The sequence below is a fragment of the Harpia harpyja genome, chromosome 4 (assembly GCF_026419915.1).
Source record: "Harpia harpyja isolate bHarHar1 chromosome 4, bHarHar1 primary haplotype, whole genome shotgun sequence".
Taxonomy (NCBI): Eukaryota; Metazoa; Chordata; class Aves; order Accipitriformes; family Accipitridae; genus Harpia; species Harpia harpyja.
Genome location: NC_068943.1, coordinates 51,876,484 through 51,904,474, shown reverse-complemented (window position 1 = coordinate 51,904,474; position 27,991 = coordinate 51,876,484). Strand labels below are relative to the sequence as shown.

At 48.9% G+C, this 27,991-nt stretch overlaps 1 protein-coding gene across 1 annotated transcript in view; it reads left to right on the top strand.

Moving 5' to 3' along the window:
• Positions 1-27,991, top strand: part of BCL11A (BCL11 transcription factor A) — a 74,740-nt gene that overhangs the window by 38,591 nt on the left and 8,158 nt on the right. Inside the window, 2 exon segments of the mRNA XM_052784005.1 lie at positions 26,316-27,979; positions 27,981-27,991. The exon segment at positions 27,981-27,991 is cut by the window's right edge and continues 53 nt beyond it. Of these exon segments, the coding sequence (XP_052639965.1) occupies positions 26,316-27,979; positions 27,981-27,991 (1,675 nt within the window).

The following is a 27,991-nucleotide window of genomic DNA, read 5'->3' as shown; positions in this document are numbered from 1 at the left end:
TGAAAGCCTTGAAAATCTCTGCCCCGGGTGCAAAATGTGCCTTTTGTGCATCAACTTTTCATCCTTCCTTCCTTTCTGCCTTACTTCCCAGAGAAAATATAACAGCGCTGGAAGGCGTAGCATGGTGCCTTGTTCTTTTCTTTCGGGAGCGATAGATAAATGGCAAAAACATGGCCTGGACGCTGCTCTACAGTCTTCAAAAAATCTGTTTGTTTGTTTTCCCCCCTCCACTCTGGTGTGGCTGGCATGAGGACGGTTCCCACCTTTCTGCCATATGTTTTTGGATGGCTGAATTCATGCAAGACAGTAGCGGGGTTTGCACCTGGCCAGCCGAGAGCCACAGGGGGCTGGCTCTGTGGGATGCACACTGCCCTCCCTCCCAAAGCCGGGCCACAAGCTAAAATGATATTTTCCACCCCCTAGACCTTACAAGGCTTTTAACCATATGCACTTCAGTAGGTTTAAACTTTTTTGTCTCAAATCTAAGCAGCTTTAATCAACATAAATGCTTGCAGTGGGTGTAGGTTGTTGCATTTAATAAAGGGTGAGCTTTTTTCTTCGCCCTTTTCTTTCTTCTTTCTTTTCATACCTTATTTTGCATTCTGCCACGCTCGATGAGCGTTTAATCCCTGCCCTTCTGTCTGTTGAGATATTATGTTTTTTTAATAGTGCTTGTTTATGACTAAGGTCAAAGACAGTATTTCAGAACAAAAATTAGAGTTAGTTCATAATTGAGTACATATGTATGTTACTGTTTATTTTTATAGTTTGCTAATTTATTTTTAAACAGCTCGGTTGAGCCAACATGTTTATAGGTCTGTTTATCACATGTCTTGCCAGTCAGAGTGCTAAAAGACACATGCTTTTCAATAGCACAGATCCGAAGTTAAATTAGATAATACCGCCAGGTAGCAATTTAATTACATTAATTGAATGTTTAGGTTGAAATGTAGTTTTGCAAAGGCTATAATGGAATACATTTATAAGTGTCTGCATATAAATCTTGGCATTTAAAATGTTATTTGAGCCTGCCGGCGGGGAAATGAAACTCCGTCGAGTGTTTTTGAGGGAGAAATGGGGTACTTTGCTACCAGTACTGAAGCGCCTGTGCTTGCAGTCGCTTTAGGTTTGGGCACCGTCCTGGCTTTTGGTACAAACATCTGCGGGTGCCCTTTCCTGTAGCAGGAGCTCACGGGGAGTTACCTGGCTGGGCGGTTGCATGGCCTGATCCGGTACGCTGGGGTCGGAAAAACAACGGCCCGTATGAGTCCTGATGGAGGGGCATGAGCCAGCGCTTTGCAGGAGGGCCGAGAGTCATACGTTAGCCAACGCGGAGAAAACGTTTGTCCAGCTGAAACCAAGCCCTCTCGGTCGTGCGCCGAGCGATTTCCCAAGCTTGCCAGCTGTCGTACCGGATTGTACCCATGGGCTCTGGCCGTGGGCTGCCTTCTCTGGCTGGGGAGCTGCAAAACAGCCTTTGAAAGCCAGCTCGGAGGAAGCACCACTGAAGAACAGAAGCTGTGAATGAATGATGCTCTCCAGCCCGGATGGGGATTTAATCCTTGGTGTAAACATTTTCAAATAATGTATTGTCAGGAGGGGGAGAAGGGAGATTCCTCAGTTTGGCAGTGCCCAAGAATAGCAGGCTTGGTTAGGAAAGGATGGGAGAAACTGCTGTGGTGCTGTTTGGTTTTGCTTACACCGGTGGCTTCTGCACGCACCCGTTTCCAAGCAAAATATTAAAATCCCGGTGTTTCTAGTGGGAGTAGGGCTGGGCTCTTTGCAGTTCCCTTTTAGGATACGGCGAGCTGAATGAGTCTGGTTTCAAAATAAAAAAATAATATAAATAAAAGGAGCAGAAGGTCATAGGTTGATTTTTATCGGGGCTCAGGGATAGATGAAGGGTAACAAGAAGAAAGTCACAGCTTGTGCAACATTCTTGTTACACGGTGGGCAACCTCCTTTTGGGTGCCTGCATGCTGGGAGGGGTGGAGGAGGAAGAGGGGGGATATGCAAGACCTAAACACCCAGCCAGTGGGAAGCATTCAGAAATAAGCTGGTGGCGAGCAGGCCCCTGGCATTTCTCAGGCTCTTGCATTGCAAACAAGCCAGGAAAAAACGCATCGGGCTCAGCACTGGGATGTTTCCATCTGTTTAGTGCATATACTTGTGTGTGGGGACTTGGAGCCTCTCCCTGGTGCTTATCTGGGTTGGGACAGTCAACTGAGGTGTGGGTTTTTTCCCGAAACCACACCTTTGCTGGCTAGGTGATCTCTCCAAATACTCATCCCCAGACAAGGCATGGCTGAGGCAGGGTCCTGCAAGCAGCAGGAGTAACTGTGCAGGTCCAGGTCACCACAGACCTTCTCTGAATGACCCAAGGCTTTAGCAGATGGCTGAGGAGTAGTCGTGTTCTTCTACCCAGTCTTACTCATTGCTTTCTCCCGCATGTAGCTTTTCCACTCAGGCTTTGCTTGGACCCAGGTTTCATCCTGCGGCCTTTTGTACACCTGGGATTAGCTCCCAGACGCTGTCTTTGGGAGCTCTACCCTGGTCTCACTGTGCTCTGGTGGCCCGAGCCAAATGTCCCCACCAAACTCATCCAAGACTGCCTGCAGGACCTGTCGCTGCTTTGGGCTCCTGCGCCTACAGTGGGGCTCGGAGCACGTCTGGCATGCTCTGGGGTGAAGCCTTCCGCTTAGTTTCCCTTGCAAAGTACCTGATAAAAATGCACACAAACTCTGTGCTGCACTGAACCCAAACACGGCCAATGGGGCCAACCGGGGCATCTCCTCCAGATGAAAATCCTCATGTAGATACAGCCAGTGGTGCTCCTGTGCTAATGCAAAGCACCCGCACAGATGAAAGGAAGGGATTTTTCTGGTTGTGGAGACTAGGTGAAGTTTCCTGATCCAGGCAGCAGATTTCCATGCCTGTGCGAGAGGTTTTTGTGAGTGTGGCTTCACTAATGGCTGGAATTGAGGCGAGATGCTAGTACAGACAGAGCCTGGAGGAGCAGAAGGGGATGCCATGGTCCATGCTTGCACAAACCAGAGGAATTTGTAGGTAGAGAGGTGTGTGTGAGGAGTCCATAGGAGCATTGGCACAGTTCCTGGTGACTGGCCTCAGCATTTGGGCAGTGGGCGCCTGCTTCTTCCTCAAGCTCTGACAGTTTTTGCCTCATCATCTATACTACGGCTCTTGTTTCCCCCTGGTCTTGAAGGGCTGACACGTGCTGCCAGCCCCATGCCAAAGGACAAGTAATGTTCAAACGTGGGTTCTGAAGTCGAGGTGCCGCCAGTGAACCTGGCATTTGGGGCAGTCGTGGGTGGCGTTTCTGGAAAGTCAGACTTTCTAGAAAGCCCCCAGGATGGAAGAACCCAAGAGCTCCAGTTTCTTCTCCATCTTTCAGATTAAAGGTGGGTTCCCTGTGCGTCCTGATGGACCTCTGTGGTGGGGCCTGGCCTCATGGGCCAGCTTCTGCCAAAGAAACACAGCGCAAAGTGATTACTGGACATGCTTTGAAGCACGTACAAAAATATTTAACTCTGTTAATAGCATTTGCTTTCTTTTCCTCTTGCTTTCCCCCCCAGTCTATGAAGCGCCGGTTCTTTGAGGGCCTGATTTGCATGCGAACGTGGGGTGGCTGTTTGTCCCCTTGTTTGGTAACTTGTGACTAACTGTCTTATAAAGCTCTTTTCAGTGGGGTTTTCCCATCCCCTCTCTTTTTAGCTGAAAATAAGTGACTGATTTATTTTTTTTTTGTCTTACAAAAGCTCACCTCTGGCTTGAGACCAACCAGGGAGAGTTTCTGCTGCAAATTAAAAATAGTCCAAAACCAGAGGGTTTCAATGAAAGTCTCAACGTAAAACTGAAGTCACAGCGGCCACCACCAGGTGATTACCATAATGCCGAGTGCTTATTGCTCGGCTCAAGGTTTCCAAACGCTTGGGAACAATTCCAGCTTGTTTGGGCTTGGGAACAAAACCTCTCTGAGATGCTGCAGCCAGGGTGGAAGGGATCCAGGGAGCAGCGGGAAGCGGTGCAGCACTGTCCCCGCACTGAAGACTTGTTCTAATGGCTAAAGCTAACAGAGCATCCCATAGCATTGTGGTAGGAATGTTTGCAGGCTGAGTTCAAAATGCTTATTTAAAAATGATCAGTCAGTCACGGCCTAAAAGCTGTCTTGCTTACTTATTTTAGGAAGGAGACTGAGAAGTAGGACTGCTATATTAAGGATGCTGAATCGGTACCTGCTTTAGGATCAGATTGCAGTCTTTTTATGTTGGAGGGCATCTTCCTTCACCCCCAATTCTGCTGGCATCCCTGCAAACAAAACCATCGCCATCGACAAAGTTGGTGTTGTAGAGAATGGCTGCATACACCCTTCTTGGGGTTTGCAGAGGTTTATGCAGCCCTAAGGCATGAGAGTTGAGCATGGGAGCAGATAAACATGCTCTGCCGATCGTCTTCTGCTCTTTGTTTCGTTTGCACTGGGATCTATGTTTGCAAAGATCTTTTTTTTCCCTGAGTCTTTGAGGGTAGCCCACTTAAAGGACTCATGGAGCTGTATTTTCTGTACAGTAATGAGGCAGCGTAACATACCAGTCATGGGAAATCTGATAGACTTGGGAGACCCTAGGAGGGTAGAAAATTACTTAATTTACTTTGTGTGCAATAGTCTTAATTTTCAACTATTTGAACAACTGATTGCTGGGGCAATCATCAGATCTTCAGAGTTAAGATGTTTCCTGCTGGAACGGAGCATTAGCTAAATCAGCGATGGCTGGGGATGGCAAAACGGAGCAATTGTGCAACATCCATCTGAGGGTAAAGAGAAGATTAAAATGAAATCCTTGAACCTGAGCTGCAGTGCTTTTTCTTTTCTGGGAGGGGTGAGGCAGGTGAAGCTTACCTGGTCTGGCGGTTAATTACCCAGGTGGGGAGCTGGAGCTGTGTAGCTCCAGCGGTGGCTCCAGCGGTGGCTCCAGGAGGCAGGAGCTGGGTCTGGTTTCCTTCTGAGCGGGTGAGAAGCCCTCTGCTCAGTGATTCCCCTGGTGTTTGCTCATTGTGAGTAAAAGCGATAAAATCTAGCGGTGGCGTTATGTTATGTCTTGGGTGCTTTCTTTGCAAGTTAGTAATAATCCCATGTGTCTTTGACCCATTTCACAGAGACAGAAGGCAGGATTCTGCTGCCCTTTTTTTCGTGACCAGCTGGCTGAAGCGAATGGACCTCGAGGAAAGGGATTAGAAACTGGTCCTTTGTTAGGGTTAGGCGTTGCAGCCCTTGTGCTGTGGGCGAGTCCCTCCTTGAACGAGTTTTCCCATTGATTTGGATGAGATGCCCTGCGTAGGTACCTACTCATCAAGAAACTGGCGGTTTAGCTCATGGGGATGGAAATAGCAGCAGCTTAAGTGCAGAGCGAGGCACCCACTCCCACAAGGAAGGTGATGGGACCTGCTTTATTCATCAAGATTGAGCTTGTACTGGAGGAAGAATGACAGAGGACTTCTCATTATGAAAACTGTGTATGCCGCTGGAAAAAAAAGTATTTGTAATTGTTTAGAAAAGAAAATGGGCATGAATATTAAGAGACCTTCTCCTGCCTTTCCATGCCAGCGGAAGATGGGAAATTCAGTGTGAAAGTATTTTCTTATTAAAAAAAACCCCAAACCTGGACTATAAAATGCAATACTAGTTTCTGAAGGCTGAGAGCTGCATGAGTGAGAATGTTTAATTACAGTGGCAAAGTACAAACATTTCTTAGTGAGCATTCAATGCGTTAATAATAATTACTTAATTCCTTGGCTAAAACATGCATCCTGCTCGTGTTCTTTTAGTGGGTTGGGAATCCGATCCCACTTTTTATTTTGCTGACAGCCGCCCAGCAAGTAGGGAGGGTAGAGGATGGAGACTATTTATATAAACAGAGGCTTTATGTTTTGCTACGTAGATGGTTACGCTGGGGTTGCACGGTTTTGGTTAGCAGACTTCTGCATACGGAGGCAAGGACTTGAAGCAGATCAGCTGATTCAGGGGGACCGAGTATCTGACTGCTACAGCGATAAGTGTCTGTACAAATATTTATACAATCCCGGTAGTCTTTTGAATTGCATTATTACAACACAAAAAGCTGTCAGATTTCCAGGGTTTCCGAGGCGTACTTCTTACAGCTTGCATACATTTTGCCAGCGGATGAGAACGAGCTCTGCTCATGCTCAGAGCTGGCTGGACCCGCGCCATCGCCCAGCCAGGAGCAGGGTAGGTGCCGAGCCTGTGCAGCACCCAGCCCGAGTTGATAAGCCCTGCGGAGAGCCTGGCTATATTAGTTCAGGCTTAGCAATGAATTTATGCAATCATGCAGCACAGGGCTGACTCAGAGCAGTCACGGAAGGAGATTGTGGGCTGAACGAGCTCAGGGCCACCTGTGAAGGGTGGTGGAGAGGTACCCCCCTGCATTTGAGAGCTACGTTTTAGTGCCAGGCTGCAGATTCCGACCTTATCCTGGCATGCTGCTCCTCCCCTGGGTCGCTCGCAGAGGGTCTGACCTCAAGTCTGCAGCTGATTGTGGGAGGCTTCAACATCGCATCAGGCCCCATATAGGAAAATGACAGTCGTCACCCAAAAGGAAGGGTTGGGAGACGGTGGTGGCTTACGTGCAGGTGGGGTGCAGAGCCAGATGTAAATGGATTTGGGCTAGGCGTAGAAGAGAAGTCATCTTGTGCCTTTTCTGCTGGAAGTTAGTCCAAATATCTGCATAGGTAGGTAGCCCGGCATTGCCAACATGTGTGGTTTGGTGGCGATTCTCACTGCAGCTGTGGTTTTTCTTAAAGCTTTCTTGGAGCCATGGGATTACGGGATCCTACTGGTGCCCTGGGATAAAACTTGAAAAAGGGACTTCAGTTCCACTTCAGATCAAATACACACAGGCAAGGTTCACGCCGCTTGCTGCCATGAGTCCAAAGGGATTATTCCAGATCTACAAAACCAACAAGAGTTTGAGTCAGTGGTAGGGAAGGCTGGAGGCTTCATGAAAGTTATTTGAATACATCAAATGCCGTTAGTGGAAAGAAGCGGCTGTCCTACAGTGGGGTCGGAGCACATCAGTAGCTGCCCCAGCCCTGGCAGAGAAAGCCCTGTGTTTTCACATGCCGACAGTGGTTGCGTGTCCTGTTGCACACTTATTTGTAGGGTTAGGAATTTGGAAAACATTTGCAAGTTTGTGAAACTGGAGCCAGGGGCTGCTGTGGGCCTCCTGGTGTCCTTCAGTGGCACAGCTCTGGGTAGTTTTGGTTTTTAGGGGTGAGTGTGTGTCTTCCAACAGCTGTGAGTGTATCTCCAGAGGTTTCAAAGAAGTGGGCTCTTTATTTCCAGTGCAGCATTTGTTTGTTTTTAGGGCATGTTTCTCCCCAGGGGAAGAAGAGTAGCAATCCCATGATCAAAGAAACAAAGCAAATTGCTGCGGAATTTCTGCCTAACAGTATTTAAATTAAAAAAAAAAAAAAACAAACCAAAAAAACCCCAACCAACACATGGTATATAATTTATAAATGAGTCACGTATGCCTCAGCTCTGGCCTCCTGGAGCAGCGTCCGAGATGTCAGGTTCAGCAGCCAGTTCTCCAGCAGCCTTTTACGTTAGGTAGCAGTGAGCAGTGGTCCGTCCTCTGTGGCAGCCCATCACGTGGGACCCGTTGCTGTACAGTGAGAGCAGAGCCACGAGGCTATTTCGTCCACATCCCCAGCTGCAGTGATCCCCTGCACTGCTGCAAACACAGTGGCTTGGACGGATGAGCCAGATGCAAGAAAAGAATTGAGTGAGTCAGGGAGGGAGGAATCACCTCCTGATGTTCCCAGTAAGGAATAAAGCCAGGTTTTCCATGGTGGCTGGTTAATTCGCTGGGACTGCGTTGTTGGCCCTGCTTCCGCAGCACTCGGTGCTGCAGCATCCCTGCTCGCCCAACAGGCTAGTATCACTGAACGGACCACGCACAGTGCAGCAATGTGGTTAGCCAGATAACGAGGGCATTAACCCTGTTTTTCTGACCGTTTTCTAACAGGGTAGCCCCATTCCTGAAATTTCACCTACACGTTATGTCAAAATCATCTAATTCGGCCATGAGATGTGGATTGCTGCTGTGCTTGGCTGCAGCGGATGGGATGGGGTAGCTCCCCTCCCTCTGTGCAAAGTTATTCGAGGTGTTGTGGAGCAGCGCTGTGCTCAGAGAGGCTTTGTCGGGGCAAGAATGATTAGGGCCGGTTTTCTGGAAGTGGTGGGGTTGTGCTTAAAAATGCCTAATCAGCTCAGGAGGGCTGCATGTGTTTCCCTGGCAGCCTCTTTTAACTTCCATCAGGGATGTGCTCTGCGACTTCAGCATCCCGGCTTCAGAGGAGGCAGACAGAAACAGTAAGTGCTAAGGGCAGCATTATTAATTTCAGAAAAACACACCCCCCCCCCCCCCCCCCCCCCCCCGTGTAGTGTGTTATTCAATGTATAGTGTAGCTCTGTGGACCAGAAGCATTTTGTTTGGTGTCTCACAGGCGGCGTAGCTGGAGCGATCAGGTTTTGACGTGGTCACCTGTCTGCCTTGCTGTTTCCTCTAGTAGCAGTAAGTAGGTCCCTCTCTGGATGGACATAGTGGCATGGGATAGCCTCATCTTGAGTGCCAGAAGTGGTGGCTGTAGGGACATGCTGCCTTGGAGGGCTTTTAAAAGCTCAGCTTTAGAGAAGATGGGAAAGTAAGTGCAGAACTGCTTAATACTGTTTAAAAATGTGGGATGTACAGCACAAGGCACGTGCACATCATTGGTTGTGTTCGTAGCCCTGCAGCTGGTTACAACCTGCACGGGTCTGATCCTGATCACCCACGTGTCCGACTGAAGTGGGCAGGGAGCTGCAGGTGCTGCCGGAGCTGTTGCAAGGGGACAGGTCCTACCGCTTGTCTCCCATTTCAGTACCCTCCAAGGCTGTCTCCCAGCCATGGGGAAGCTCGGCTGTGGCGGGATCTCTGTAGAGCTGGAAGCTCAGACAGCAGCAAAAACTGGCAGGTAGACAGTGTGCAGAGGGGCACATCCTACTCTGAAAGCAAGGGACCAGCAGTTTGCCCCAGGATCGGGGCTGTAGCCTTGGCACTCTGTGAACAGCACCAAAATCTACATCTCAGTTTTGTGGTTCATCCCTGCGTGCTCATATCCCATAGATACCTTATTACAGCAACTGCACAAGCACTTCTGCGGGGGTAGAAATAAAAAATGTATACATATGCTTTCAAACATACATATAAACACCATGAGTGGCCTCGGCACCAAAATGGTAAATACACTTTAGAAAATCACCTTTAATCATGGCAAAAGCTTTTCTTCTCCGTAGCTGGGGACTGGAGGGTGGGTGCAGGGGGATGGACTAGAGCCGCTTCGGCTGGTTTCCCCATCTCTACCTGGTGCAGGGGGTGGTGTCCTGTGCTCCTGGGGATGGCTCGGTGACGACTGGGACGTGCTGTTCAAGGGCCGAGTATTACAACCTTGCGAGGAATTTTAACGTATCTGTGTTTATTACGAGTGTCTTCCAGCAGTAATGCGTGCCCGGGCAGACAGACAGACAGACAGGCGGTAGGATCCTGCCTCCGCCAAAGCCTGCGGGGAGCCTGCAGCAAACCCTGCCGGCTGCCTGGCCACAAACCCAGCTGCTGCCCAATGTGTTGCCTAAACGGGCAGATGTCAACGTTGCTCAATGCGACGAAGACCTGAATGTCTGTTTATTAACGGATAAGAAGGTCAGGCTGGTGTACGGCATGCGAACTGGCCTGTGCAACTCCTGTGGTTTCCAACCGTACTTATCGAGGGAGGGGGCTGCCTGCCCAGGGAGGGTGTTTCCTCTAATCGGTAACTAAACATGCCAATGGCAGGCAGATGTGTGGGGGGCAAAGGCCTGGCTTTTTCATAACAGCCGCTTTTGCCGGGCTCAGGGGAAGGAGTCATCTGAGGGAAGGTTGGGGAGCTCAGAAGAAGCATCTTGCTCAGAAAGAGTAAATGCTCCCCAAGAAAGGGTGACAAGTGGGGACCTCGCAGCCACCCCCTTGGCCATTAATTTTCACCATCCCATGTAGAAGAAGTCAAGTCATCCCAGTATTTCCTAGCAATAAGTTTAGCTCCAGAAACCCTTCCCCAAGTCCTTTAGAGGCTTCTATTGTCTGCCCACTGTCCCCGAGACACTGCAGGCAGTGCCCGAGATGGTCGCAGGCTCAATTTAACGGCATCTCTCCCGCTTATCAGTCTATATAATAAACATGGCTTTTAGGAGGGATTTTTTGGGGAGGGGTGTGAGGCAGGCGGTGAATGAGGAGGCCAGACACCATTGTCTGGCAAGAATGTGAGTCCCCGGGGGCGAGCGCGCCTGGGCTCGCCTTCCAAATTGTCCCAGCATCAATCCCCCCTCCTTTGCGGGATTTCCTTCTCCAGCCGGGGTTTTGTTTCAGAACAAGCGTTGGTCAAACAGGCTTTTGTTTGCGGTCAGTTGCTTGGCACACATATACCACTTCTGGTGGGGGACAATGAGGAAGCTGTTTCGGGGGCAGCTGCGGTGGGACTGAAAGGGAATACTGATGGAAAAAGGACGCGGGGAGGAAATAGCTGGGTGGAAATTAATTGGGAGGATCTTAAAAAGTCTGGGTGCTGCAGCTGGGTTGGGAGGGTGGCGTAGAGTCCTTCGATCCTGCTGCCTCGCCCTGCTTGCCACCTCGTGCTGGTTTGCATTGCTTCCCCCCCCCTCCCCCAAGCCTAGGATACCCCCGCCTTGGACCAGCGAGAAAGTTGGACAAAATATTTGCGACGACACGTCTAAAAAGCTTTCTTTCAGGAAGAAGTAAACTATTTACAGCCGTAACAGAGTTTAAAAGGAATTGTATAAGTGAGACTGACTTCTTTGTCAGCAAAATTGCAGCAAAACCTGTTCATAGATGACATTACCTAAATGACATTATGTACGTATGTCCTTTCTTTCACATTTCCTGTAATCCTGTTACGGCATTGTCCCATTACCTCAAGCACTGTCATCTTTAAATGCTGTCAGATCTTAACTGGATGGCCAAGGACATTGGAAAAAGAATCAAGGTGAAGCTGATCGCAATTTCAGACCTGCCGTATATGCGGCCATCTCCCAGCCTGCCCCTGGACGGGGTGTTTTCTGATAAAACGTTCAGGTAAAGTGATGACTCAAGGACTTTTACGCCTTTCATGGAGCTGCCGTCTATTACCACGGCATCCAGCACCCTTTTTGGGGAGCATGGGGAGGGTCGGGCACAGACTGGGTGTTGGAGATGCTGGAGATGGCAGGTACGAGCTCTATGCTTGCCGATGCTTGTTGGAAAGTGCTCCCATCCCTGAGAAAATGAGGACCCGGAGGTAAGCGGCTGGAAAATGCCCCTGCGGGACCATGGGCAATGCTTCCACTCCCCATATAGCCTTCGTGGCATTAACGGCCATTTGCAAAGCACACCGAGCTCCTCAGACTTAAGGTGTGATTGAGTGCAACATCTTGATGTTAATTGTTTTTAACGTTATTGCTCTCTTACTGTATTATTGCTAAAAAATGACGTGAGGCCAATTTCTTTTACTGCAGCTGCGAATGCGCCGCTGTGGTTTTTCAAAAGCGCTGCGAGATGTGACAGCAAATGGGAGGATTGCAACTTCTGCCATTTTCCTGCTGAAATATTCAGCGCTCTTAAGCCCAAGGAGTGGGAAGGATTGGTGTCGAAGCAGTAGCCTGTTTAAACTGACAGCCCCTCTCGTCAATGTTATAATAGCGATGATGATAATTGCCAGCTCGGGGGCAGGAACTGTCGTTTTGTTATCTCTGGGTGCAGTGCCGCACTCCGAGGGGCTCTGGTCCCCCGTGGCAGCCGCTGGACCTGGCTGCAGTGCAAATAACAGCGGCCTTGAACCTGAAATGCTCTCTGCAGGCAGAAGTCTGTGGTCAGGCATGTGGTGATGCATCTGGTTGCCCATCTTCAGCCCCGTGAGCTGGTTTTCCTGAAAAGCAGAGCTGCCCTGTGGGTGACTGTAGGTTGGCAGCGAGGGTAGCGATGCCAGCAGGGACTGGCACGTGGCTTCCCAGTGAGTTGTCCCGGCTGCGTGGATGTAGAGATGCTGCTGGCAGGTCACAGTGTGCCCCACGTCCTCCTGTGCACTGGGATGTACAGCAGCATATGTGGGCTGATTTTGCTAGCATAATGAGACAGATGATGGGGGCCTCAGCCCCCTTATCCGAGGTGTTGTCAAAGTAAGAGGTGAAGAGCCAGAAAAGGAAGACTTGTGGATGAAGAGCAGGAGAGCGGCTCTCTTCTGAATGGCAGCCATGTTCATTTGGCCCAACGCAAGGATTAGACAGCAGCAAGGCTCAGAGTTTAGTCCCAGTGGTGCTAAAGAGCAGGACCTGGATCCCCAAATCTTCCTGCTGAAAAATAACAGCGGAATAGCCCGTGGAGTAAGGGGCCATTTGTCCCAAGAGAAGGTATCATGATATGACCATGCAGACTACACGGAAGATTATTTGCTTCATCAGGTGAGGTTAGGGTTTTTTTATCGCTACCCGTTACTGGTATCTTAAGTGCTGGCAGTTACAACATTTAATTGCATTTTCCTGTAAGAAAATGCTTATCTTGCTAAAAGATGGGATTCTCTACAATGCGTTTTGTATGCTTAAAAACTCTTGTTTCCATTTTGTTCTTTTCCATCCTCCGAGGCCAGTCCTCTGGTCTTTTCCTCCGCTGATATGAGGTTGTGAGCGGGCAAAAGTCTCCAAGCCAGGTCTTCCCAAGCGAGTGCCGTCCTTACCTGCCGGTGGCTCTGCCCCCTTCTCCTGCATGGGGGAAAAGCAACCTGCAAGATGTGTTGGAGCCATCTCATCTCCCCTTGCATCCCACAGCCCTCAGCGACGCTCTCCCTGGAAAGGTCTCAATCCAGCGCTCCTAAACTGGCTGTGGTTTGTGCATCGCTGCCCTGTCTGGGTACTAAATTGGTGCTTTTTTGGATGCTGGAGGAGAATTTTTCTCTCCTTTCTAAATCTCTTAATAACTGAAGATTTGGGTGTAAAAGCACTAACTGCACTCAGTTCACTGGGGTTTTTTTTTCAGTGATAGCTTGGCCTTTTTTCCCCCTATAGGCACAAGAACCATTTATAGCCAAGGTGGGCTGAGTCTGCAACTTATTAATCTCTCCCTTGCATGTGGGTTGAAAAGAGACACCATGCCTTTATCAAAAGCCAGGCTAGCACAAAAGCCTATGCAAAATCATCATCAAATCCTATTAGAGGTGGAAAATATCTCTTAGATCATCTCATTCATTTCCCTGCCAATGCTAGACTGTTCCTGAGAGTTAATTTTCTAGTGTCTGCCGCCGACTCCCTGTGTGACTGCAGGGTCTGTCATCTTGCCTTTTGGTTGTCACTGTAACTTCCACTCGTTTCCTTGCATTTCCAAACAAGCCTCGTTTTGTTCAGTGGGTTGCATGTGTTGTTAGTATTTGCCCTGCATTACTTATTATCAGTGGGTTCTACTTGGAGAGCATCACCAGACCTCGCTTTGCAGCTGGGAAAGGCATCCCCGTGGGATGGGGCATGCTGGGTGCTCAGGGAGTGCCGTCCTCTGGAGAGGGGCTCCATCCCCTGCAGCCACTGCTACCTGCTGTAGGTATCAGGGAAACGAACATCTCAAAGGGAGGTTTCTCTCCTGCAGTTGTGGCCGTGGGTTCAACATGAGCAGGTCATTCCCCGTAAAGCACTTCTCTTCTCCCAACCTCTGCTGGCACCACCTTTGAAAAAAATCCCACCCCAAAGTCCCGGGCTGGCTGTGACATCCACTTGGCAGGGGGTAAAAATAATAATAATTCAAAGCTGGAGCTACTTATAGCATTAAGCAAATGCAGGTTTCATCAGGGTTTGTTTCAGAGGAGGAAACGGCCTGTAGGAGCGGAGTAACCTTACTTGTAACTTTGCGCCGGCACTGGCGGCGATTGAATTCCCCGACATGGCAAGGGTCTGGGCAGCCCTGCCAGCGCCAGGAAGGTCAGTCCGGCAACTGTCACCCGGAAAGCACCAAAAGCACAAGCTGTCGATGGCCACCCGCATTTGCAGAAAATCTGTGGGCTTTCTAATTAACTGAGGATCTCTAAATTAGAGCGAAGCCGCTCGACAAGCTCCCTCATATGCCTTAAGTGTCAGGGCTCAGCTGATCGCTGCATCTAACAAGTGGCTGATTTTTAAGAGTAGCTCCAAGACTCAATCAGCTCCTAATGGCTCCATTTCAAAACGTTTCAGTGCATTTTTCATCTCTTACTCTGGAATTTTTGCTCTTTGTTCCCTGCTCAAATATTCTGGAGCTTTTCCTTAATTTCAGGCTTCTGCCTTGGCAATGGCTCTTCTGCCCTAACTAGGCAGCTCATCGCTTGCCTTTCCGCGCACAGCGATCCTCTGCCATGGCCGCTCGCTCTGCTTTCTAATCAGTAAGTTTCAGAAATTCCCCCTTTCTCTCCCCCTGATGTATAGGCAGTACTGCGGGGGTCCAGAATTTCGTAATTAGAAGAAATCCCTTGTTTTAAACAGAACCCTGTGTAGTAAGAGCTGAAAGTAGTTTTATTTCAGCTTTAAACCCCCTCCCTTTAAGGCAGCGAATGCAGTTTGCAAATGCACCTGATCTTGACCTCCCTCCTGCTGCTTTTATGCAGCATCGCAGATTTGGGCACTGGCACTGCTGATGTACACCATAGCAAATGAGATCAAACCCTCATTTTGGCTGCCTTCATAGTGGAGTAAGAATATGCACATTTAAACTGAGGGCTTTGAGCTGCTGGGAAAACGATGGGGGGATCTTTCCCGACGTGTAACTCCTGTTGCCGGTAATGACACCCACGTGAGGCATCCGTGGGAAGGCAGCAGGATAAACTCCTACGTAAGCAGTGATTAGGAACAGATAAATTCCATTCAGGAAGGTAGAGAGTTAATCAGCAACTCCTTAAGACTTCTCCGTGTGTGTTTATGTTCAACTGCTTATCCATATCTTGGCAATTACTCATGTGAAATAGAATACAAATCCTGATGCCTAATTTTTCTTCGAAAAATTTCACCAGGTAATCAAATCCTGAAGTGCATATTCTATTCTGGTAGTTTTATCAGTAAATCAAATTTTTATCATTTATCAGCAAAAGTTAGATTTAAGCATCCTCACTGTAATGTTTGAAAGATGAACATTTGTTTCAGCGGGTACTGTGCCAATCAATAATCTTCCAGCTTGACTCAGCTATCAATTATTGCTGCAATTATTTGTCTAGTTGGATATTTAAAATGTCATCGGAAAGAGATGATTACATATTCCAGAAAGCAAGGCACTGTATAATCAGATGAACTGAATCCAGTTAAATGTAGTGTGGTACTAACCTGTCCTTCAAAGCTGAATTCTGCAGCCACGACTGAAACAACAGCTTTCTGCATTATTGTAAGGAAACAGATCTTAACCTTGGAACAGTGCGTGTTATTGGGGTCGGGGTAATACTCGGTGAGAGGAGACCTTGCAAGCCTGGAAAATTGAATCAGCCTTACTGACATAAAGGAAGGAGGGCTTTTTTTGGGGGGGGGGGGGGGAGGAGGCTGGTGTTGTTGGATTTCATCTGCAAATCTATAAATAAGAAAATCTACTCTTTTTCTGCCTTTCTGGGAATTTAAACTCCTGAGCTCGAAGCGCCAAGTTTTTCGTATGCCCTTTTTGCATTCCTTGACTTGATGTATGTATGGTAAATACTCTCTGTGCCCCGAGAACACAATAAAGCTGTAGCAATTCTTGCAAGTCTTACATCCTCCAAACTCCAGATATTTGGAGTATTATATCATTTTCAACTTCAAGGATATCTCAACGATGGAGAGGAGACAGAATAAACGGAGGAGAGTGGACAACTTTACGACACCTTTTGGTCCTATTTGCAAAGCAGGGAGGGGAAAATATATGTATTATCGATTCTACTAATACTCGCTTGTGCAAGTTATGAAACTAAACGTCGTAGGATCTGGTTCAGCACTTGCTGTGCTTGCAACTCCATGGTGACATTGAACTTGCTCAGGGACAGAATAAACCTTTGCCTTTCCTGGCAGATGATTTGCAGGCGGAGGTATTGTTTGGGGGGGACCTGCAGTTCCCCTGACCCACTTTGTCAGGATGGTTTGCTGCTGGCTAAATATCATTAATTTGAAAGGGAGAGGAAAGCGAGCCAAAGGGGAAGGCTGGGAAAGAGGAGAGTCTGAAGAGGATCCATTTTGGGAAGAAAAAGGTGGAATAAGGCTCTAAAGGTCCTCGGCTAAGGGCTGGGGCTTTTTGGCTAAACCGGCGCACTGCCCGAGGCACTGGTGGGAGCAGGGGTGCTGTGGGATGGGGAAGGGGACCTTGGCAGTGCCTGACCAGGTGGGCTGGCAGGGACCACCACATCTCTGCAAGGTGATGGTTTTAAACATATGTGCTCTACGAAGCCAGGTACGTCAGACAGAGATGTCAATATGCAAAATGCAGCAAAAATAAAGCAAAGCCATAGGTGATGAGGAGAGTCGATGGCCCGGCAGTGCCCCGGTGGCAGCCTGCTGGCTGGTGAGCAGTGGTGGGAAGGTGCCAGCCCTCGTTTCTCCCTGAGAGAGGGCTCACAGCCGTTTCAAAATGCCAGCTTGCTTCAATCTCTCCACAAGTACCCCATGCGGTAGAGCCGCCGCATCCTCCAGCGAGGTCCTGCAGTGCTAATCGGGTCACCAAGCATTAGCGGCTCTTCTCAGGAAAGCGGCGTCCTGGCGTTGATTCTGAGAGTCTCTATATGTAAGAGATACGTTCGTGTACAATGTGCATCGCAGAGCAGCGTCCGCGATGCACATTCATCCGTGCCAGGTGCTGGCTGCAAGGGTGAGCGATGCCGAAGATGCAATACCAACCAGGAGAAATGCCTCACCGCCGGCATCTGCCAGGGCTCAGGAGTGTCGTGCTGTGTCTCACCCCATGCCGGCAGGGATGACCTGAGATGTCATGCTAGAGCATGTCCTTTCCTTCCTTTGCAAGAAACTTTTGAAGCTCACTCTGCCTTTTCTTCAGATGCTGCTGGCCGGGGAGAAAACAGTAGAAAAGGAAACAATTCATCACGCAGGTGTATGAGAGTGAATGAAATGATTTGGAAGCTGTCTGTAGCTGTATAATTACAACACTGCATTTAAAAAGTGAATTATTGACTTGGTTGTCCCCAGTAGCCACTGGGTAAATGCATAATTATGGACTGTTGGAGCAAGGTATTGTTTGCTGGATAGTCAGGTTAGGCTTTGGAAGGGCTTTGATGCTCTTTTTGGGGCAGGGCTTAGATGAATCTTGATCCTTGGTGGGTCCACAGCCCAGGTGGACCTTCCAGCAGGGGACACACACCTGGTGCCAGGTAGGTCCAGAGGAGCTGTTTTACCAGGTGTCATCCCAGCGATGACATTTACAATCATTTACATTTACAATCCCTGTGCCTGTGCTCGCCAGAGGCAGTCTGGGAGAGGCGGGCGGGGAAGCCTGCGCGTCTGGGATGTTGGTTACTTTGCTAATGATATTTTTAGAGAAATGAGATGGTATCAGTGAGGAGTTCCTCCTACAGGGCTGACAACACCATGTAGTTCGCCCTTTAGGTCCTGCCGCCGGTGTTTGAAGTTAATGGAGCTACTACCCATGTGATGCTGCAGTCTGCATCACCTGTATTTCTCCATCCCGTAGTGTTAGCGTATAGGGTGCTTACGTGTGCGTGATCAGGTCTTCTTTGCTTGAGGGGTTTCCTTTTAAAACTTCATTCAAAGCTGAATTTCAAGCACAGTGTTATTTTCCGATGGCAGGTTTCTTCTGTTCCTCGCTAATCAAGACGTGACAGATTTCCACCCCCCTTAAGTTTTAAAAAAGCACAAAATCAGTTGCAGCCTGATACCTTACTTGCCAAGTTGGAGCTTGAAGCAGGTCTTCTTGGTGGCCAAATTGTAATCGCCTTGAAAATGGTGACAGACATTGAGGTCAGGCTGGTATGCCTGGCAGCGCTGGTGTGCTCCGGCAGGACCCCAGCACCCTGCACCTCTCCACCAAGGCTCCAGCAAGCCATGCGTTCTGTTGCTTGCTGTTAATAAAATATTTTTCGTGGGAGGGGGAATCTAGGTGTTATGGGTTTGGTTCTGCTTAGAAGAATGAGTAAATACACAAGATATGTTGAGGCTACAACCAAAACGGTCATCCATGAAGTCTGCACATCTCCTGCAAGGGCCAGATGTTCCCCAGGGTTATGAGGAGCCCGGCTGCCGGGCAGTGGATGGAGCCTTCCCTGCTCCCGCCTGCGTCCCCCGCCGAGAATGCTGCATGTTGCTTTTCTGTAGGGAGGAACTAGCCTCCCTGTTTCCATCCCTTCCCACTTGCTCTTTTTTCAGGCCTCAAACCCTTCTGTTTTGTGGAAATCTGAGCAGTGCTGCAAAACCCAATGAAAATTTGGCTTTGGGAGAAAAAGGTGAATTCCTGGAGTTCCTAGCTCCGGTCGAAATCTTTAAATGGCAAGGCAATGTCAGCTGTAGCTTTGTTTCTTACTGCTGTTGCTTGGGTTTCTTTTTGAAGTTTGGGTCATGGCGTTAGCATTTTGTCCTGGTTCTTCTTTAGAAGATGGGCTTTTAAAAGGAGGTGTAACGAAAAAAACAGCATTGTTGATACTTGATTTAGAAAATATTTTGCCAGTTTTATTAAAATGATTTCTGGGAGTTTGAATTTGCAGGAAAAATAATTATTTTCAGGAATATCAATAAGTGTTTTATCAATAAATCGTAGATAAGGAAAGGCTGTTAAAGATGGCAAATGGGGTTCTGGGGGTCCCACAAAGCAAAACACCTTCTAGATTTTTGACATTTTCACAACTAAGCCGGTCCCAGGACCTGCCATCAGGCCTGTTCATAAACAGCGTGTACTTGATTTGGAGGATTTTATTTTTCAAATGCACAACAGCAATGGTGCTTCTTATTTCACAAGCAATGCTGCATCACTTCCTAGAGAGTTTTGGGGACATTTTGCTTTTTCAGTGTTTCTGAATCCGGTTCATCTAGTGATAGAAAAGATTAGAGAGAAACTACCCTGGTGTACATAAATGCAGCTACTGCTGTTATTTATTATTGTTATAATTATTATGACAACAACAGTGACAATGCTAGTGCTAACAGCTGCTTATAACCGGTTAATGATGGACCAGGTTAATAATGCACCTTTTGCGATCTGGAGAGTGGGGAGGAAGAACTAGTGCAAGAAGGAAAAAATATGTTTGGACAGTTACAATTTCCCATCTAAACTGATGCTACTGACTACCAGGAAAAGGTGAGTCACGACAAAGCAGCTATTTCTTACCAAGGGAGAAGTGGGCTGCTGCAGGCGTGGAGTGGACCCACTTATTTCCCAGCCCTGCGACGCTTCCTGTGTCCCAACTGTTCCACTTCTCTAGTTTTCAATTGAAAGGAATTTCAACAGTACAGATTTCCAGAAGAGAGAGAGGGGAAAAAAAAGATATATTTGACAAGCCAGATGGAGAAGAACTGAATCAAGTACAAGTGGTAACAATTAACTCCATTTTTTTTCTTCCCCCCTTTAAATACCATAACAACTCCAAATTTATCAGTCCAAAAATCAAGCAGTCAGTTGACATTAAAGCTGAATAAAGAAGTTCCTGGGTTTGGCTCAGGCTGTTCCTCTGATAATTGTTTGGTGGTGAGCAGAAGAGAGGGGGGTGCTTACTGCAGGTTGCAAGTGTTAGAGTTGCTTTTAACTTTTGTTCTCTGCAGTTTGGTAGCAAAAGGTATGTATGTGCCCTGTAAGTGCAGGTAGCCCGGTAAAGACACCTTGGCTTTGCTTACACTTGTGGGTTTTTTGGGGAAGGTGAAGGAGAACGCAGGAGCTAAGCCACTAAGGCTGGTGGTGTGGTGCTGGCTTGTGGAGAGAAGCTGCCGAGAACAAGGGCTGGACCATTGGGGCAGCGAGGGCCAATTCCTGGTCTGCTCGGAGATTTCTCTGGCACAGGGATTTCTCTGAGGGAGTAAATCTGCAGCTGTGAACGAAATCCTTGCGAACACCATTGGCACGTATGCAGTCACTGCTTATGCCACCGTTTTATTTGTGAAAACACTGGGAAAACCGGGGTGTCTCTAATACTGCGTGTTTGTGTGCAGCCCGTACGATGCCCTGTGGTAAAATATGTGTTATGTTAATATCTCGCTCCTTAATCTGGTGGTCCTTCCCAAAAGACATCCTGTGCTGTGGGCTGCCTGTTTCGGATAGGGGCACCGAGAAGATGCTGCACATAGCGTTTCAGCGTTGCTCTTCCGTAAAGCACTGGTGTGTCCGGTGAGCAGCTTTGCTGGATCCAGCCCTGACTTTTGAGAAACGAAGGAAGCTCCTCCAAAGCACATTGGCACATGCATGCAGATTATTCCATTACTCACTTGGCAATGCCTGAACTTGCATGCCTAGCTCCAGAAAACATTCCCCCCTCCGCTAGCCCCCCCCCCCCCCCCCCCCCCAGCAGTGGCATCTAGCTGACAGCTTCTCCTCCCAGCTGGTCTTCTCCCCAGCATCTTGCCTGGCTTTGCTGCTGGTGGACATGGCTGAGGGTCTCGCTCAGAGTCAGCTCTGTTGTGCCTGGAGATGTTGGCATGCTTCGACTTGGACTTTGAGCGCGCTGGGTGTATCTGTGAGCACAGTACAGAAAAGCCAGCTTTTTTTTTTTTAATATAAAAAAAGCCCCTTAATGCTGAAAGCAGCCATCTCTTCATTTTTACTGAGTAATTGTGCCAACTGCCCTTAAAGGCACTCAAATGCCAATATCCATCCCACTCATTTGTTAACATTTTTCGGATCAGAAGCTAAATCTGTCACTCGTGTGTCACTGGTTAAATCACTTCTTTTGGGGGCAGGGCAGGCAAGAGCTGTTCTGCTGCTTTTTTTTTTAGGCAGGAGCCAATAACTTGAGAAACACTAAACATTTGTGCTGTAGTGAAATGCTGTGCCCTGTCACTAGTCCTTCGCTGGCCAGGATGTAGAAAAGGAATAAATACATAACGGTGGGTGAGACTTCACTGCGTGAGACCAGTCAGGTTTCATATTGGCCCCACGTTTGTATTTGGTAAGTGGTATCCCCGTGTAATTCTCCTAAAGGGGTAATTTCCCAAAGATGAAGAAAATGAGCAGTAAAATCAACTGGGAGGAAAAATGTACACGCAAAAATGCGAATGGTAATTGGAAGCTATTTGTAAAGAGTTGATGAGCTGTCCAGGAAGGAGAGGGCAACTTTGGCCCAAATCCAAACCCCGCTTAAGTGGTGAGATGAGAACAGCAATTAGATATTAAAAAAAAAATCAATATATGACAATTTAAAAAATGGAAAATAGATAGCAATCAATTGCAGTGAGAAACCATGACGGGCAGAGAACTGGTCAGGGGAGTGGAAGTTGCGGAGGAAAACTCGTGCCTGGCATGGATGGGGAGAAGAGGAGAGATTCTGAGGGTCCTGGAGAAAAGAAAAACCCTGGAAGTGATGGATGGAGGAAGCAGTAAGGTGGAAATTTTTAATAAATATTGCTGCTGTAGACCTGGAAAGCAGCAGTGTTATGTTTCTGTATCACAGGTGGGCGATGATGTTTTTTCTATCTCATTAGTAGCCAAGGAAGATTTTATACAAGGTCCAATGGAGATAAATATTTTTAAATGAAAAGGCCCTGACAACTTGCACCCAAGAATCCCTAAGGAGTTGACATGTGATGCTGGTTTTTAATAAAGCTTACGGACTGGGAAAATGCCGTCAAGACCTGGTCAGGGTAACCATGGGAGAGTTGGCAACACTTTGCTTATCTCTTCTGGGCAAAATAATTGAAGAGCCAATATAAGATTCAATTGATAAAGAATTAAAGGATAGAAATATAATTCATGCCACTCAACTTAGATTTATGGAATATAGATCTTTTCAAATAAACCTGATTTCATTCTTCGAGATGACAACTTCTGTTGATAAATGTAGATGAAATAGACTCTGCAAGGCATTGGACGCGGTGCTGTGTGACATTGTGTATAGGAAGACCGAGCACTGCGCGGTATCGCTAGCACGGGTGATTCAGAGCTAGCCAACAGATTTGGGAATGTGGGGGCTTAGCCGGAGAAGCATCAGTGGATGGGAGAGGTCGGCAGGGACTGGTGGGAGCCACGGTGGTGGTTAGCACTTCGTTGGTGATTTAGAAATGAACATGCAATTGCAGCTGATTAACTTTGTGGATAAAGCAAAGGCGGGTGGACGGGTGAAGAGCAACAGGGACGGGTTTATGGGGGTGGTCTGTAAAGACCGTCAAGCAGGGTGTGTTGAGAGCACGGTTGGGTACAGCCTGCCGTGGTCCCTGGCTAAAAGAGTGGAATCGGGGCCGTGCTTACAGAGCTGGGGTGCGGTACCCCAGAAGGCAGCAGCTCTGTGGGAGGCTTAGAGGAAAACCAACTCCTTCCCAGCATGATGCCAGGGTGAGAAGGGCTAGGCTGGTCCTTGAATAGTGGAGGAGAATGAAGGAGTGGCTTCAGGATGGAAAAATAACTAGATTTTGAAGTGTGTGTTGATTTCTGGGTGCACAAGTACCCTTGGCGTGCGTGGGAGGGCACATTGCGTACCAAAAAGCTTTTCAGTGTATTGACCAAAAAAAAAAAAACCCTCAACAGAAAAAGAGAACGGGTAGAGATTGGAGCCAGAGAAATTCAGGTGGACCCCAGTACCCGTCTGTGGTTAGCTGTGGGAACTGACTGTGGTGGCAAGCAGTGGGTGCTCTCCTTGTCTTCTGAGCTGGTTTGAATGGTTTTCACTGGGGTTTTGTGCTTTGCCCTAAAGACGGTTTGCGGGGCTGGAGGAGACCACGCTTTACCCAAAGACATCGTGTTGGTCACGGCGCAGGACAACTGAGCGACACATATTGCAGGAAAGGTCAGAGAGTGAGAGCTGGTGGTCCCTTTCAACTTTAAATTCCTTGATGCGAAGCAGCAGAGGATGTGAGCTCCAGTCCCACTGCTGGTGGCTGAAGAGGGCTGGTTCAGTCGTGACCTGCTTTACATCTCGATCTGGGGGATTCCTGCTAGCCTCTTGGAAATCAGTGGAAAGCCCCAATGGTGTCGCAATGCTGCTTTGGATAACGCATCCCGTCACATTGCCCTGGTGGATGATGAGGCACGAAGAGCCCCTTGGGACCTTCTCCCCCTCTGTCCTTGGCCAGCACCAGCTAACTACATCTCCCTGCTGTGCTTTCCTTGCTTGACTGTGGTCTTGCCCAGATGCTTTAGCTGGGAAGCCTGCGTGGACGTAGAGGCTGGCCCACAGCTAGAAGACATCAGTGGACGCACAGCCTTCAGGTCCTACAATCCCATCTGGCTTTTGGGGGGACCCGAACGCTGTACCAAAAAGCATGGTGGTGGGACAGGAGGAAGGAAAGGCAAGTCCCTTCCAAAACCAGGGGTTGCTGTGGCGGTCTAAGGACCCGTCTCGCCGCTGGCAGGCGACGCGTGGATTAGTGCCATAATTCTTGCAGTTTGGCAAGGCTGCATCAGACTGGAACGTATCTCTAGGTGGTGATATGGTCAGTCAGTAGCCTTCATAATTAATCAAGCACTAATAGACAAATTAGAAATCGTGTCTCTTCAAAGCAGGAGGTGGAGCCAAATGGCTGGTGGATTTTAACTGTTTCGCTGCTTTGTTTTATTGTTTGGGTTTACGTTGCTCCCTTGAAAATGGTGGGTTGTTCAGGGAAGTTTCGTACATAAATATGATTTTAAATTTAAATTATTATCTTGATTACCAAACGCGGACAGTGAATTGAAAACTTGTTTTTCAGGCAAGCAAATGAAGAATAATACTACATTTTACACTCCATTAAATCAATGTATCCCTAATTTTGCCATGCAGGAAATCAATTCCAGTCTTTATAACAGTCGAAGATGTTATGAACAAAGTAATTTTGCAAATTATGGCAAGTAACACATTTATTGATGACTGTAGTTTTGAAATTTAGAATTTGTGAGCGCTGTAATGTAATAAGGCCATACTGGCAGGAGCTGAGTGAAATACAGATTATACGGTGAAACTGTAATGCATCATTTGCTATTAGTGGACTGGTAATAATTACCAGTTTCAAAGCAGCTTTTTGCATGTAATCTTTAGTCTCAGTCGTAACAGCCCTTCTCATTGACATTATGATTACACGAGCTGCCCTTATGATCTAGAATATCTAGTTGATGGGAATACTAAAATGTAGTAGCGAACGCTCGGATGTTGTGTCCTCATTATAAGATAAAATGCTATTTTCTCTGACCTGATCTATAAGGTAGAGAGGCAAGGTAGTGTTACGTTGTTAGCTCCTACCGTGGTGTTAAAAACTTCCACTTCATTATGGCGAAGCAAGATGAAATTTTCCTATTTAAGATTTTTTTCCGAGCTCACATATGAGCATAGGAATGTGAAAGTCCAATTGAATTTCCCTCTAATTTCAGCAGATTTAAGTATTTATCTGCGCTTGCATGTCTGGCACATACTAAGCACCGCAATGCATTTTATTCCGACGCCGGCTTCAGGATGAAACATTAAATATTATTCCAAGGGCTTTTAAAGTGATTAAAGTGTTAAATGCCTGTTGTAGACAGTCGAGTCTCTTTTTAGTCGCCCGATTCAGCTTCTCAGGCCAAACGTAGAATAACAGCAGAGCCGGGAGGCAGGGAGGAAAGCTGCGCCGGGGCACTAGAGCTGGTGCTGCGGGCTGCCTGCCTCTCGTATCCCCAAATCATCATTCAGCTCACCAGATAACGAAAATGCCCATATGAAGCCTTTCTTCCCTTCCTCCCAAGTGAGATGGGAAACAAGATGGGCACAGATAAAGCGATGTTTTCTTTCCAGATCTGCCTCATTTGTTTTTTCTTTTCCTTTTCCTTTTCTTCATATTAGGCAAATAGGGGAAACCTAATGGGGGCAGCTCTCAGTGCAGCACGTAAAGAGGTTTACCCAGAAGTGGTGCCTATGGAGCAGATGCCTTGTAATGTAAATGCTGGGTCAGGGCAGGAGTACGTGGTGCAGGCAGGTATCCACCCCAAGCACCAATGTCCTTGGAGGGCTCTTGGTTTATTCCTCAGCAAACCTCAAGATCGTGTTTATTTTTTAAAATATCACTAAACAGCAGCTCTGTGAGAACTGCTGGGCAGGGCTGGAAATGAATTTTTGTCCTCCTCTTAGCTCCGGTTTTGGTTTACCAGCATTTAGTAAAAAACATTCATGGGGGGGGGGAGTGAATTATTTGCAAAATTACAGTAATTGATAAAAGTGCACTCACCTTCGCCATATTTCATGCCACTCTTTCCTCGTGGGCAGCCCTCAAAAAGTTATTCATCCCCCTTGTTTTGCCATATATTAGAAGGGGCTGCTTTCTGCTGTCATTATTAGCTGGCTTTTTGTTTAGTTATTTATTAGTTGGTTGCTCTTTTATAATGTCCGTGTTATCTCCAAAAATAAATTATCATGAAATAGAGTTAGCTCGCTACTTGCCAAAGTGGCATTTACCATCCTCAGCTTCTTTTCAGTGCGAGAGAAATAATACGGCTCCGGCAGGGCACTCGGCCAGGCCTCCTGGCCACCCTCCAGCTCTTTCCCTGGCGGAGCTGCTGCGCTCTCTGCCTTCCCCTCTCCCTGTCCCATGCTCTATTTTATTTAAATTTTTTTCCCCCTTTTTTTCTTTTTTTTTGCCCCAGAGCTACAAAGTGATGATGCCCAGCTCGCTAGCAGTCGTAATGCTTTGGATTGCTGCTTTGAACCGATGTATGCAGTTTTCTGGAGTGCTTTTCAGAAGGGGATTTATTTGTTTTATATTTACTTATCTATTTATTTATTTACTCCCCAGTTTAAATGTTAGCAGCCTCTTGCAGCATAAAGTCTGCCGAGTTGTAGCTGGCATCGATTGACTTCAACGCCTCTTTTTTTTTATAGCTTTTTTTGCTGCTGTTACCTGCTGGGGTTCGATTTTGAACCCGGGGCTGGGGCTCTTGGGAGGAGGTGGGTGCACTTCGGGTGGGTTTGGACCTCCCCGTCACGCCCCTCGCCTCCTCCCATCCCCTGTCCCCTGCCTGCGCCTGAGCTGGGACGTCCCTTCCCCAGCTCCCAGCTGGGCGTCCCGGAGGAGAGGAGCTTAGGAGGGAGGTGAGCTCTCGCCCGCCGGTGGACGGCCGGAGATTGACGCTGCTTGTTGTGTTATTTTTCAGGTAAAGACGAGCCCAGCAGCTACACGTGTACGACTTGTAAACAGCCTTTCAACAGCGCCTGGTTCCTCTTGCAGCACGCACAGAACACGCACGGCTTACGGATCTACCTAGAAAGCGAGCACGGCAGCCCCCTGACGCCACGGGTTGGTATCCCAACAGGACTAGGTGCAGAGTGCCCTTCCCAGCCACCTCTCCACGGGATTCACATTGCAGACAATAACCCTTTTAACCTGCTCAGAATACCCGGCTCAGTCTCGAGGGAGGCGTCGGGGCTGGGAGAAGGGCGTTTCCCACCCACGCCACCCCTCTTTAGCCCTCCCCCGAGGCACCATTTGGATCCGCATCGCATTGAGCGCCTGGGTGCGGAAGAAATGGCTCTGGCCACCCATCACCCTAGTGCCTTTGACAGGGTGCTGCGACTGAACCCCATGGCGATGGAGCCCCCCGCTATGGATTTCTCCCGGAGGCTGCGGGAGCTGGCCGGCAACACCTCCAGCCCGCCCTTGTCCCCGAGCCGGCCCAGCCCTATGCAAAGGTTGCTGCAGCCCTTCCAGCCCGGCAGCAAGCCCCCGTTCCTGGCCACGCCACCCCTTCCTCCTCTGCAGTCCGCTCCTCCTCCCTCCCAGCCGCCCATGAAGTCCAAGTCCTGCGAGTTCTGCGGGAAGACCTTCAAGTTTCAGAGCAACCTGGTGGTCCACCGCCGGAGCCACACCGGGGAGAAGCCCTACAAGTGCAACCTCTGCGACCACGCCTGCACGCAGGCCAGCAAGCTGAAGCGCCACATGAAGACCCACATGCACAAGTCCTCCCCCATGACGGTGAAGTCGGATGACGGGCTCTCCACCGCCAGCTCCCCTGAGCCGGGCACCAGCGACCTGGTGGGCAGCGCCAGCAGTGCCCTCAAGTCCGTGGTGGCCAAGTTCAAGAGCGAGAATGACCCCAACATGATCCCCGAGAACGGGGATGAGGAAGAGGAGGAAGAGGAGGAGGAGGAGGAGGAGGAGGAGGAGGAAGAGGAGGAGGACTTGAACGAGAGCGACAGGCCGGACTACAGCTTCGGGATGAGCCTGGAGGCGGCCCGCCACCACGAGAACAACTCGCGGGCTGGCGAGGAGGGCCGGTCGATGCCGGACGTCATGCAGGGCATGGTCCTGAGCTCCATGCAGCACTTCAGCGAGGCCTTCCACCAGGTCCTGGGGGAGAAACACAAGCGGGGCCACCTCCCCGAGCCCGAGGCACACAGGGACACTTGCGACGAAGACTCGGTGGCCGGCGAGTCTGACCGCATCGACGAGGGGGCGGTCAACGGCCGGGGCTGCTCCCCGGGGGAGTCCGCCTCGGGAGGCCTGTCCAAAAAGCTGCTGCTGGGTAGCCCCAGCTCCCTGAGCCCCTTCTCCAAACGCATCAAGCTGGAGAAGGAGTTCGACCTGCCGGCCGCCACCATGCCCAACACCGAGAACGTTTACTCCCAGTGGCTGGCGGGCTACGCCGCCTCCCGGCAGCTGAAGGACCCCTTCCTCAGCTTCGGCGACTCCCGACAATCGCCCTTCGCCTCCTCCTCCGAGCACTCCTCGGAGAACGGCAGCCTGCGCTTCTCCACGCCGCCGGGCGAGCTGGACGGAGGGATCTCAGGCCGCAGCGGCACGGGAAGCGGAGGGAGCACCCCCCCATATTAG